Source organism: Barbus barbus (assembly GCF_936440315.1).
Source record: "Barbus barbus genome assembly, chromosome: 36".
Classification (NCBI taxonomy): Eukaryota; Metazoa; Chordata; class Actinopteri; order Cypriniformes; family Cyprinidae; genus Barbus; species Barbus barbus.
In genome coordinates, this window is record NC_136714.1 from 26401183 (window position 1) to 26416157 (window position 14975).

General features: G+C 35.4%; 1 protein-coding gene across 1 annotated transcript in view; it reads left to right on the forward strand.

The window, feature by feature from the left end:
* LOC306855665 (dymeclin-like) overlaps nucleotides 1-14975 on the forward strand; it is a 77717-nt gene that overhangs the window by 9386 nt on the left and 53356 nt on the right. The window contains exons 7-8 of the mRNA XM_079394459.1: nucleotides 5120-5245; nucleotides 7047-7186. Coding sequence (XP_079250585.1) covers nucleotides 5120-5245; nucleotides 7047-7186 — 266 coding nt within the window. The remainder of the gene's footprint in view (nucleotides 1-5119; nucleotides 5246-7046; nucleotides 7187-14975) is intronic.

The following is a 14975-nucleotide window of genomic DNA, read 5'->3' on the forward strand; positions in this document are numbered from 1 at the left end:
GAAATGTATCATTGCATCACTCGTTCCCCAATGGATCCTCTGCAGTGAATGGGTGCCGTCAGAATGAGAGTCCAAACAGCTGATAAAAACATCACAATAATCCACACCATTCCAGTCCATCAGTTAATGTCTTGTGAAGCAAAAAGCTGCAAGAAACAAATCCATCAGTTAGACATTTTTAACTACAGACTGTTGCTTCCGGCTAAAATATTTCTCCTATTTCTCCAGTGATAAAGTCTTGTCTGAATCAGGAGAGAAATCTGCACAGATCAAATGCCATTTACATGCCAAAACAGCTCTAAACAAATGTGTGGGTGGATTTTGATGTAAGAGACAACAGGAGATAGACTTTTCACTGGAGTAAAGGATTTATATTTTGGCCAGAAGTGATGGTTTAAAGTTAAATGCCTTAGTAATGGATTTGTTTCTTACAAACACAGTTTTTGACTTCACAGGTTGTTAATAGATGGGACTGGAGTGGAGTGGATTACTTGTGGATTATTGTGATGTTTTTATCAGCTGTTTAGACTCTCATTCTGACGGCACCCATTCACTGCAGAGGACCCATTGCTGAGCAAGTGATGGAATGCTACATTTCTCTAAATCTGATGAACAACAAACACATCTACATCTTGGATGGCCTGAAGGTGAGTAAACTTTCAGCAACTTTTCATTTTTGGATGCAATATTTCTTTAAAATAGTGTTTTACTCGTGTCGCAAAACATGCAATTTTTCCACACTCCCTTTCCGTTTTTTGAAATTTGCAGCTGTTTCTCCACTCTCCCTGAGCGCCCATGTGTCTCGTCAGACCTTTGTGTGACCCCCTGTCATTTACACACATGAGTGGAGGACACCTTCATGCATGAAGCCATGATTTATTGAGTGACGCCCCTTCACACTCTCTCACACACACACAAACACAGCGGCACAGGAGTTCTGCATTATTCAGCTCTCCTTCTGCATAGTTCTAGTGTTTTTATGTATTAAAAGGACAGATTGATTTATCTGGTCTCATGAATGTCGTTCTGTTTGTCATGTTCTGGAGTGTCCTTGTGTTCCACCCAGTCTATAACGAAAACCACATTAAAGACAGATGAGTTGCGCGATGCTGATGTTGAAAAAAATGTTGATGTGTGTGAATGTGCATCTCATCAATTAAATTGCCCCGTTTACCTTATTAATACAAGTTTGTGATCTCATAAAGCATGATTCATAAGCGCACATTATTCCAGGGATTTAAAAACTCATCATTTAATACTTTGATCATTCGAGTCAAGCGGTCCAAGTTGGTAGGACATAAAGGTTCAAATCTGCTTTGTCTTTACACTGCCTAGATCAATAAGAATGACAAATATTACCATCAGAAAAAATCAAATCAAGTTATAAAAAAGAGATTATTACCTATGTCAGACAACATTTGCATACAGACAGTCTTGAAAAACAAAGAGACATAATTGAAAATGATATTGTGAATTTGATGAATTATGAATGTTAATGTGATTAGATTGTTTAGGTCATGTTTTGAAATTTTTCATTTCTTATTTCATAATATTTTATTTAAAGCTGCAGTCCGTAACTTTTGGCGCTCTAGCGGTTAATAAACCGAACTGCGTGCGTCTTGCGGAAGAATATTGTAGCTGGAGCTACTTCTCTCTGTTTATGTCTATGACAAATCACGCAGGTACTGGGCTACTCCGCAGCGGTACCTACACGAACCAGTCTAAAATAGTCCGAATATAAACGCTTATTATAGGTGTACGTAGTGATTCTGGACAAGCCAAAAACACGTTTGGAAAATGCATTCATGGTGTACTCGCTTATTATATTAATTTAGCAAATTTTGAACACAAAAAAAGTTACTGTCTGCAGCTTTATTATTAATTTATTTTAATATTTATATTATATTTACATTTTGTGTTGAATTTATTTAACTTAATTATCAATGTTTTAGTTTTCTGCATTGTATAATGCATCGTTAATTATGCACAAAAAAAAATCTGTACATTTTGTGGCGAAATGTGACCTATGTATGTCTCAGACTTGTGTGAGATTTACATAAATGTAATTATTTATTGAATATTTCTGTCTGTTACAATATTGTTGCTTCCAAAGTTTTATAAAAGCAATACAAGTTACCTTCAAAAATGATAGATTATATAAAAAAGAGATTTATCATCAGTGCTAGTCAACATTTGCATACAGACGATCCTGACAAATGAAGAGACTGAGTTTGTAAATCGGAAAGCCTTGAGAAGTAACGGAGAAAGTGAGGAACGTCACATAAACATGATCGCAAGTTTTAAGCGGGTTTGAAATGAAGAGTGTTATTTTTGCTGGCTCACATGTGTAAGTGGATTGCGTCGCAGTTGTATTGTCACAGAGTTCAGTCTGCTGTTGTTGTCCCGCGTCTGTTTTTGTTGCCGTTTGTCTCGTTTCCTTTCTAAGTGCTGACTGAGAGTAGTCAGTCACATTCAGAGCCCCGGCTCGCTGGTTCCTACGTGCTTTTGAGTGATTCTGTAGCTGGAGACATGATTCTTATCACGCTGTTGTGAAGGATATTGTGAAATGTAGCTCAAATTACCACACAGATCAAATAGCTGCAGAGAGCGTTTATACTGTGCATGATGATGTTTCTGATCAACCAGAAACCACTTACGTGTCGTTCCAAGCCCGCACGACACTCTTTCTACTGTAAAACACAAACGATAATGTTTAGCTGCATACAATGAAAGGCTATAAATGCACCATAAAGGAAGTCCATGTGACCTCAGATTAGGGGTGGGCGATATGGCAAAAATATAATTTCACGATTTTATCACGATTCTTTGTCATGTTGGTTTTACTATTTTTATCTGCACAGTACAGCCAAACTAATTTTTAACTAATAGAAGTCATTATTTTATCTTTGTTATTAAAAAAATAAGAACAAAGATACACATTACAAATACACATACAAATAAAATAAACAGTGCTTTATTTTCAGGTACAATAGGCATATTTAGCAGGAGCATGCAAGAAATTGAATGAACAAATATAACAAAACTCTATATCGATTGATTCCTATTAAAGCAACTGTATTATTTTTTTTCAGTCAAGAGTAAGGAGTTATTTTTTGTTGTTGTTTTGACATTAAAGAATAAATATTCTGTCATCTGTCTGTCGATTCTGTCATAGTGTTTTATATTTATACCATCATTTGCTCACTCAAAATTAGTTTTGAACCTGAATGAGTTTCTTTCTTCTGCTGAACATAAATGCAATTTTGAAGAACGTGAAAAACCAAACAGTTGCTGGTCCACAGTGACTTCCACAGTATTTTTTCCCCTACTATCAAAGTCAATGTGGACTAGCAACTGTTTGGTTACCCACATTCTTCAAAATATCTTCTTTTGTGTTCAGCACTAGAAAGAAATTAATACAGGTTTGGGACAACATGTGAGTAAATAATGACAGAAATTCAATTTTTGGGTCTATCCCTTTAGTGACAGTCAGACAGTACATGTTTAGTACTGTCCCTTTAAGTTTAAGACCTGCACGCATCTAATATACAGGCACGCATCTGTTTGTCTCGGCTGTTTACTTTCATTTTAGAAATAACCAACTGAGTCTATATGTAAACCTTGTGTGTTTACACAGTATTAGTTCAAAAGATAACTTAGTTGTTCGACAGGCGTTTTAATGCGTGCGCTTCAGGTGTACGGGTTCAGAAAAAAGCGAACTGTAACTGATATAATGTGTGCTGTAGCACGATACTACGATATTTCTTCAAAAGCAGATCATGGAGACATTTTTATCGTCCACAATCAAAAATCATTATATCGAACACCCCTACCTCAAATCAAGGGACCGGCTGAAATTCAAGGCTCACAGTTTTGCATTTCATCACTTTCCAATGGAAAAAAACACATTCACTTTTTACAAAACATTTTTTATCATACATGGAACAGTTTTTGTATTGATAAACTTGTGTTATGGCGACTAATGTTATTTTCAATCAATTTTGGTAAAGATTAATTGTTTATGAGAAATGTTTTTCTGTACTGTCATTTGACAATATTCAAAACTTTACAAAACATGTGAGAGCCAAGGCTGTTATAATAATTTTGCTAATGGCATATGTGAAATTATCATTATACTAAGTTTTGTTGAAATAATTTGTATTATTAATGAAAAAAAAAGGTCAACACGGAATCTGCGCATACAGATTTCTGCAGAACTGGAAGACCTATTATTCACATCCCTAATGTGTTTATTACATTTTTTGTTATAAAGTCATCTCAGTTTAACATGTTTGACCTTGTTTAAGTCTATTACTCAGAATTCTGCAGATTTTCTCTCGAAGAGTCCATATTTTCAACATGAAAACGCCCATCTGGGCCGAGTCATGTCCAACTCAAAATCATCTGAAAGTGAATCTGTTGCATTTTTTTTGTAGTGCACTTTTATTTTCAATTGCATATTTAACTTTTATAATAAGTTGATCTTAATCAAAACAATTCAAAGCATTGCAGTAATATTGCAGTCGTGTGTGTGTGTGTGTGTGTGTGTGTGTGTGTGTATGTCTAAAAAGTGAAAGGGAATCATGCCAAGTGACATCACAGAACTGGGAAGTGGAAGCGAAGTGGGAAATCTGAAGGAAGGAAATGAGGGACAATCGAAAGAGAGAGATTGTTCTATTAATGTTTTGTGTGTGTGTGTTTAGAGAATGAGAGGGGCAATGAGTTCACTGTAGGAGTTCGCTATATTGTGAATGTGATCAATTATAATATGATCTCTTAGTCTAGGTCATATTTCACCATTTGTCATTTCACTTAGAAAATGATGCTACAATGTATAACATTTTAATGGTCGTAAAATGTTTCATATAATGCTTATAAAATGCATTTATTTTGATTTTTTTTTTTTTTTTTGGTTTTGTTTTTCATTTTGTTGTTTTTGGGCTTTATTTTTATTTTAGTTTATTGGGGTTATTTGTATTTTTTGGGTTTTTATTTTTTAGCTTTTTTATTTGTGTTGTTTATATAATTTTTATTTATTTATTTTAAAAATTTTTTAGCAGCAATTGGCTCATTGACATACATGTCTGTATTAATGTTGGTCATGTGTCTGTTTCCATAGTGACATCACCTACAACATCCTGTTTGAAGCTGTGACCACCCTTCTGGTGCTGCTGTCCTATCAGCTCTTCCACAAGGAGGTTCTGAGGGAGGGGCTTATTTACGGCTACCTGACCAGAGGACGATGGTGAGAAGAAAAAAAACATGTTGGATTTAAACATCCCTATATCTTTAACCTCTACAGGTACATTTAATGGACTGTGTAGTCGATCATATAAAAAGAGTAGTAATTAAACTAATGGCAAGGCGCAGACACTCGACACACCTGAATAGATTAATCTAATTGTTTCAGAGTTTCGGCGAAGCATCATAAACTTCCTAACTTGTGAACCAGAGCCAATCCACGTGAAAAGTTGTTGCCTACCGCAGTGTTTTATTCTTATGAAGTTTGTCCCAGTGTGATATTGTGGCCCCCTGACTGGCATTAACAGAAGGACGACTGTCAAGCGCTGCCATTTCATATGCAAATGAGGGTGTTCATTAATTCACCAGATGCTCTCGTCTGGGGCTTTGCTTGAGTTCACCCGGAGGGCTCGTTTGCATCGCACCAGTGATACAGAGCTTTTAAAGTTCCCTCGTTAGCTCTTCAGCACTGCAGATGAGCTTGCGCGTCTGAGGTCGTTAGCGAAGACTCGTCAAACCTCACCAGTGTCTTTAGGACTGAGACGGACTCTGTGCAAGTACATAAAAGCAGAGACGTAAGCGCCTTTGTGCAAATGAACATTGATAATGCATCATTCCATCAATTTCTAGAAACCAAAAACTGGAACATTTCCATGTTCCTTTAATTTTCATGTTTTGTCTTGACATTCTTTATTTTTGGGGTCCTAGAGACTCTAATGCTAAATGTGTATCAAAACTAATAATATTTCTAAGTTGCCCTATTATTGTCTTTTCAAATAGTTTTCATATGCTCCTGTGATCTAATCAATGCCAAGTCGTGTAACCACAGTCGGCTCTTTTAAATATCAAAAGTGAGCTAAGTGAAAATAACATTTTCTTAGCGATAGATTCTATTTACACTATGTAAGAATAGCAGGATTTTCTGCTATTTATATTACTTATTGCAAATAGTGGCAATTATCTGCACCTCAGTATTGTAGTACATAATTTACTACATACTGTTTCATTATCATTTTTATTAAATGTCCCTTATTGGGACAATAAATCCCTCCGTACACCTACCCTAACCCTACCCGATACTTTATTTCCTTCATTTTGATTGAAAATAAATGAGTTAGCGTTAATAGACACTCCGTTATTTACTTACTTCTGAACAAACTTCATCATTTGATGAATTATTGCTGCCATGATCACTATAAAATGTACACAAACATTGCTTTTAAACACAAATTCTGGTTACTGCTTGTTTTCTGGCTTTGGCAATAAGCATACATAAAATAAACCAAAGTTATGTAGAAAAGAGGCGTGTTTACACTTAAAAAGAATGACAGCGACTTACTTAGCATTAACTTTATAGCGTATAGCAAAAGTGGCTGCCAAAAAGATATTTTAGTCTTATGTATATGCTATTACAGTATAGTAGAATTTATTAATAATTTTATCTTGAATTGTTTTTATTACTTTGTTTTATAAATTTTATGTACTTTTGTAATTTTTATTAGTTATTTTATTTCCATTTATTTTAAATATTTGTTTCACTTTATTTTGTATTAATTCGATTTTTTATTATTAAATGTATTCATTTTAGTACTTCAACTTGTTTAAGTTAAACTGCTAAGGCAACATATCTAATTTTTATTTTAAAGTTAGGGATAAGTACATATTTTTTTTTAGGTTAGGGTTCATTTAATTTTTATAATCTTTTATTTCAGCATTTCTTTCAAATAATGAATATATAACAATAACTTTTTTTTTTTTAGTTTTAGTTAACAGTAACAACAGCACAACTCTCTCTTTGTCTGCAGTCTGTCTCTGACGAGTCGTCTGGTGAAGACGCTGCTGTATAACTTCATCAGACAGGAGAAATGTCCTCCCGCCACACACGTGTTGCAGACGCAGTCAGACGGAGGAGGCCTGCTGTACGGACTCGCATCAGGAGTCGCCAGTGAGTTTAGTGCACCACATCTAGTAGATCTTGAGCTTTTCATACAGATCTGAATCAACTGATTCACTGAAAGATTCATTTTTGGCTATTCCTTCAGCGGTGTGTATATAAACATTGAACTTCACACACTGGTTCTGGATGATCTGGTGTTTGTTGGTTACGGCTCAGCAGCCTCATTTGCTTAAATGATGCCCGTGTTGTAAAATGAATGCCTGGGTCTGTAGAGGTCGAACGGGGTCCGATTACTCTTTCAGATAATAATATTTGTTTTGGTTGTAAATAAACCCTTCAGTCCAGTTTCTCCTGAATTTGCATGTGAATAATCCCCACATGCACCTGATTCACATGCCCATTTTGTTCAGCTTTGCCTTTTGTCACTCTGATAAAGTGTTTCTGTTTTTTAAACGCTCTTTTGTTTGACAGGCCGGTCCGAAACTAAACCCAAAGCATATGAGTGTTTGCTTTGTGTGTTATTGACAGTTTTGTCTGTCTGGCGTCTGGCTCTCTCAGACGTGTCAGCAGAAGTACACACACACACACGTTTCATTGTATGTACTCTTGGCTTGATCATTTACTTAATATTGAGTTACACACTCTTCATTGTGTGGACTGAATTCAGACGAGTGTCCATCACACGCACAGACTGTCTGTCACCAGACACACATCTAACTGACATACTAACCTATAAACACACTCTCGATTGAGAACTAATTCATTTGTACTTTTTTGGGGGGGGGTCTCATTCAAGAAACATGAACAGAACGTATTTTTGTTTTTCAGGTAAATTGTCGAATAAGAATGGTTTTATGAACAATTTGTTCTTTTGTTTCATGAATAAGCATATACTAAATTACTGATGAACAAAAGATTTTTTAACATCATAAATACAAAAACTGAAATTAAACCAAAAGCAAAAAAAGCTCAATTATCTGTTTAATAAAAAAAAAGTAGTTTACGATGTGATTGAGCTATGCAGAGTAAGTTTTAATGTAGTTTTTGTTAAATTTTTAGTTAGTCATTCCAGTTTAGTTGTTTCGTTTTCATGCTGTTTTTTTTTTCTAGTTTCACTTATAGTTAAATATTTTTTTAAATAAATTTTTTTTGTAATTTAATATTCTTTGATTTTCACTTTAAAATGCGTTCACACTTTACTGTCTGATAATAAATATAAAATACAAAAATAAAGAAACGATTTAAAAAATATTTATTAAACTTGAATTGAATTTTAAATGAAATGTAAATTAATTAAAAAATCCAAAGTATAACTAAATTGAAACTTGAAAAAAAAAGGAAATCATAACATGAAAACACATAAAACATATATATATATATATATATAAGTATTGGATATTGTATTATTTTGTATTTGTTGGTTTCAGTGCTGCTTTTCAAATGTCTATGAAATATTAAAATAGTATATAACTAACAATAATGTTAATATTAATTATAATAACATTTTAACTTAAAATAAAAACTATTTTCTAACTAAACTGAAACTAGAAAAAACAAGAAAACCAGATAATGAAATAAAAAGTAAACTGAAACTATTCCAACCACTGCTGAATTAAATGAAAACGAAACTAAGTAAATTATTCTGATCTCATTTGAAAACGCTCATATCTGTCTTTTTGATTCTCTTTCACTGTGACAGACACCGTTAGTCAGAAGTGTAAATAGAGTCTAGAACTACATGTATCATCGACTGGCCACAAGATACAAAATGAGCTTGTTAACAGCTGTGAGTCAGTGCCAAGATGACGTCCCAATGTGTGTGTGGAATCCAGACAGTGTGTCTTCATTGTCTGACGGGTAAATCAGGCCGGCTAAATGGAGACACAAGCCCTGTGTGTCAGTCCCGTCAGCCACAGGAGGAATTCTGGGTCTGATCCTGTTTCCGCTGCTGTGGGATGGAAAGATTCAGGCAGGATTAGACGGCCACAATTCGTCACTCTGGAATTACACGTGCCGGAAAGCCTTCTGGATCACATTAATGTTAGCTCGACTTAACCGTTTACCGTACTTTCAGTGATGCTTCATTCGCTCGCGATGGTCATTTTGTTAAATTTGAGTTGCTCTAGAAACAGGTGTGTGATGGATAACCTCATTTTGTCTATATATTAAAAACAATAAATCAGAATTTATTATTGTGGGCAGCGTTGAAGGTCAAGCAGTTTTTTGGCTTTCAGTCCATGTCTATTAGCTCAAACTTCCTGTTTCAATAGGAAATCCGTCAACACAGGAAATAAAGTTGTGCTCGTCAGGTAATTTAATCAGTGCAAATGTGTTTTTACTGGGTAAAACGTTGCATATTCATACATATTAGCTAAGTTTGAGAGCTACGTCACACCAAACCACCCAAAAAAATAGATAAATGATAGTATTTAGAGAGCAATGCTCTCTGGAAACACTTGTGCTTCATAAATCAGGGTGGTGATCTGTGTGAAGCTGGCATGTTGATGTTTCCCCGAGCCGATGGGAGATCCTGGAGTCTCTGTGTTTCCCTGGGCTGGGCTACTGAATGTCTGTAATCTTTCACTTCTCTTCTTTCTCCTCTCTGAGATGGACCAAGTATGGTTAATCTCACGAAAACATGTTCAGATCCCATCTCACACCAAAAGAAAGAGATGAAATTATAGTTTACATAAGAAAATAAAGCCTTTTGGACCATAAGTTTGTATTATTTTTCATGACAGTTCACCTGTGATTCTCATTACATACTGTGTCTAGTCATTTTTACAAGGCATTATAGTAATTTATAGTCATTTTTTTTTTTTTTTTTAGAAAAATCTGTTTTATATTTGTTTTTATGACAGTTCACTACTGTTCTCATTACATATGGTGCCTGCTCCACCATCTTGGTAATTTTTTAAATTTTTCTCAATTTTCAGATTCTTATTATAATAATAAAAAAAAATAAAAAAATTTAAAAGGCAATGTATAATTTTTTTTTATTAATTTAAAAAAAATATTTTTGTTTTATTTAATTGTTTATTTTGATTTCATTACACTGAGTATCAGTGGCGAAAATGACTTTCACATTATTAAAAATGTCACAATGCAATCTTATATCCTACAAAGGAGATTATTTTTCCAAATGTAATATTTAATATTTTAATGTAAATTAAATATGAATAATATAATAGACATAGTTTAAATGGATGAGATTCCTAATTTATTCCAGATTTAAAACATTTACTGTACATTATGGTACTGTAGTGTGATACCATGATATATCTGAAGTATTCTGATGTTGTTTTATGTGTTCGATCTGTGTGAATAACAGCTCCTTTAACCATCCGTGTTTAGCACTTCAGCATTACATTTGTTTAGTTATTGAACTTGTGTCTGGCATTAACAGAATCCTGCTATTGTGTGTTTGTGCTGTGTAATTCTCAAGGCCGTCACTGTGTCTGCGTTCAGGATTAGTGTTGTATCGGCTCAGACTACAGCAAAAGAGAGAGAAATGGTGAATGATAGAAGTAGAAAATGATAGAGAAAAAAATTATTTTTGGCCTAATACTACTGATAAATTTACTGATGAACATTTTCAGGGACATTGACATGGACTAGTAAGCAACCACCTTAGAAACCATTGAGAACATCTTAGCAGCCACATAGCAGCTCCCTAGAAACCAAACAGCAACTCCTTAGAAACCACTCTGAATATAACAGTAACCACTTAGCAATCCCTAGAAACAACTCAGAACACCTTAGCGATCCCCTAGAAACTACACCTTAATAACTGCATCTAAACTCCTAGAAACCACTCAGAGCAGCTTAGCAACCCCAAAGGGATGTTGGCTTCATCACAGCATGATGGTGGCAAGTTGTGCCCGATCAAACACCACACTGTAAAGGAAGTGCTTTAGTAGTCCAGTCAGACGTGGCGCACACACACACACACACGTTTGTTTTTGTGAAAAGTGGGGACATCCCATAGGCGTAATGGTTTTTATACTGTACAAACTATGTGCTATTGCCCTACACCTAAACTTAGCCCTCACAGGAAGCTGTGCATTTTTACTTTCTCAAAAAAAACACACGCTCTTTATGATTTATAAGTGTTTTGAAAAATGGGCACATGGGGCAATGTCCTCATAAGTCACCTTCTCCTTGTAATACCTATGTCATACCCATGTCATTATACAAATTTATGTCCTCAGTTGTCACAAAACCACACACACGCACACTGTTAGGAAGTAGCAGAAGACTTTGCAGGAATCCTGACAATGTTGATGTATACATTGAGTGCCACATTTACTCTCTCTAAAGAGACTGTGACAGCATGCATGTGTTCGTCTGACACACACACACACACACGTGATGTCCTGTGTTTCGTCTGACAGGTGGCTTTGCATGAATAAACTCTTTTCCTCTTCACTCATCTACAGGCTGGCTTTCATGTCAACAACTGCTTCTTAGGAAAATATCAATATTTAGTCAAATTTCTGAGATTGTCAGATGCTCAATTCAACATGGCAAGGACGTTTTTCCCTGAGCCCAGTGAATTGACCAAAAATTTCAGAAGTATAAACCATCACTCAGTAACCCCATACATGTTGTTATTGCTAAAGAATTTGCTCTGTGGGAGTTTTTAATTTTTACTTTTGGAACAAACACAGGTGAAATTATAGTAGCCTGTGTGTCTCTTTAAGACGAGATGCTTCCATGATTTGTGCTGTCTAAATCAGATTCTTTCTGGATCTGATGTTTCCCTCAGACTTAATGAGTAATACATCGGACGCTGCTGAGTTTGAATGGACATGCTCAGAGAGAGATCCACAGGGACTTTTACAGGAGGACATAGACGTGTGTGTGTGTGTGTGTGTGTGTGGAAGTTAGCAGCAGCATTTGTTACCCTCAGCCGCCTGTTTATGTACTGACAGCGTTAGTGGCATGGAAAACCCCTCTGTGTGTGTGTGTGTGTGTGTTCTCAGCTCTGCTGGATGGCAGCCATGATGTCTTCATTTATCTGCAGCTCTGTTAACACAGCCCACAATAACAACCCCAGGACACACACACATACGCGGACACACACTGAGACCCCCAGAGCATCTGCAGTGTAGAAACATAGGAGAGTTAAGACACATCTCACACACACTTGGTGCAGATTGTGTTTTTAGTAGACATACTGTAGCTTTCAAATAAAAAAAATCCAGTCCATCCAGGGCATTCAAACTGCTGTACATATTTTATTTTACATATGAATTATGTACGTCATTTACTGTACATAATTCATATTTTATTTTTATATTTAATAAATAACATTTATACTCTATTTTAAAATAATAAAAATGTTATATTAATATTTAATAACTTAATGTTTTTTAAATAATTCATATTTATTATTTTGAGTAAATCTTACAATGGATAATGCATCTGTTTTTTCCCTGTCTTTTAGTATTTTTAATTTTTATTGAGTAGATATTATGCATTATGCACTGCAATGCAATTCTCAAATCTGTGAATATCATGACTTTTACAGCTTATTATGGAACCATAAGACAAAATGCTTTAATAAATCATACTAGACATTAAAAGTTGAAATTGTGAGATGAAAAGTCATGAGCTTGTAAGCAGTGACTTTTTCTGTCATAATTATGACTTACCAAAGTCATAAATTTAATGTCACACTTATGATTTACCAAAACATGATTTCTTACAATATATATTAGTGGGCATAAATATATATTAGTGGGCATAAATATAAATAATCTGAAAGAGGCATGGATATGGTCATAAAACTAAATCCTGATTGTTTTTTTAAGCAAGAAACCTATAAACATTGTGCTATTTATATTAAAATATGACTAACATAAATAGGGAAAACAGTAAGTGCAATGAAAGGTATGAAATATGAGTGTATTTCTCACTCTTGTAATATTATATCTGTGCTGTGCTGAGAGAAAAGGACCACACACAGGACAAACAGTGAACTAAGAGACTTCTGAGAGAGATTGTGTGCTAATCAAAGAGATGTTTTCTTCGTCCATCATTTTTCCCGTCATAAAAGTGTGTCTGCGAGCGATTACAGGCTTCTGATTGGCTGTGATGAGTAGATTACAGTCTGATCTGGTGTCTGCGCTCACTCTCATTGGTCGACTGAGGTCGCTGTGGCGTCTGTCGTGACCTCAATCGCAGTTCCAGTTCATTCGGAACGTGATGATGTCTTGAGGAACCTAACGGATAGATGCAGCCAATAATATCAGTCCAGTGACCTTTAATGTTATCAGTGTCTTAATGATATCAGTCTTCTCCGAGCCCTATCGAGCCGTGCATCTGGGTGATTTCCTTACTCTTTTTCTGCCAGTGTTGTTGTTTTTATTTGCGGTGGATGTTTGTTAACATTCTGGCTCTGCTTCAGTCTGCTGGTGGGGCCGCGATGTCCAGCCACAAGTGATTAGATGTGGAGACAGGCATCTCATTTCCATCTCAACTCTCTCTCGCTCTTTCCGACCCGCCCGATGCAATGCCTGAATGATTAGTAACTCGAAATTTATTTAAAATCAATTACTCTTCATCAGCGACCTGCTGTTTGAAAATTGTTAGACGGAAAACTTTCAACCCATCTTGTTTTCTCAATGTTAAAGTCAACATGACGTCCAAATTATTTTGTATTGCATGATAAAATGTAATGACTTGCTCTGCTTGTGCAACAATTAACTTTACTGGTTGAAACCAAGTCATTATTATGACAAAATGCTATAATAAATCATTATTATAATGTAAAAAGTTAAAATTATGAGAATTAAATTTTTGTTGTAATTCTGAATTATACATATTGACCCGAATATAAGATGAGCCCCTTTTTTCCCAGATGTACCTTTTTGAAAAAAAAAATTCTCTCTCTGTAAAACATTTTTTCTTAAATAATTTTCATATTGCATATTTTTCCTATTTAAATTTTTGTTTTGAAAGTATGGTAAATACTGGTAAAATGTACTGGTAAAATGTAAATAATAATAATAAATAATAAAATAAATAAATCCAAAAATAACTTCACAGAAGAGCACATGAAAATGCCAGCAGACCAAAATTACCCCAAGAGCGCAGCGACGACTCATCCAAGAGGTCACAAAAGACCCCACAACAACATCTAAAGAACTGCAGGCCACACTTGCCTCAGTTAAGGTCAGTGTTCATGACTCCACCATAAGAAAGAGACTGGGCAAAAATGGCCTGCATGGCAGAGTTCCAAGACGAAAACCGCTGCTGAGCAAAAAGAACATAAAGGCTCGTCTCAGTTTTGCCAGAAAACATATTGATGATCTCCAAGACTTTTGGGAAAATATTCTGTGGACTGACGAGACAAAAGTTGAACTTTTTGGAAGGTGTGTGTCCCATTACATCTGACGTAAAAGTAACACAGCATTTCAGAAAAAGAAGATCATACCAACAGTAAAATATGGTGGTGGTAGTGTGATGGTCTGGGGCTGTTTTGCTGCTTCAGGACCTGGAAGACTTGCTGTGATAAATGGAACCATGAATTCAGCTGTCTACCAAAAAATCCTGAAGGACAATGTCCGGCCATCTGTTCGTGACCTCAAGCTGAAGCGAACTTGGGTTCTGCAGCAGGACAATGATCCAAAACACACCAGCAAATCCACCTCTGAATGGCTGAAGAAAAACAAAATGAAGACTTTGGAGTGGCCTAGTCAAAGTCCTGACCTGAATCCTATTGAGATGCTGTGGCATGACCTTAAAAAGGCGGTTCATGCTCGAAAACCCTCCAATGTGGCTGAATTACAACAATTCTGCCAAGATGAGTGGCCAAAACTCCTCCACAGCG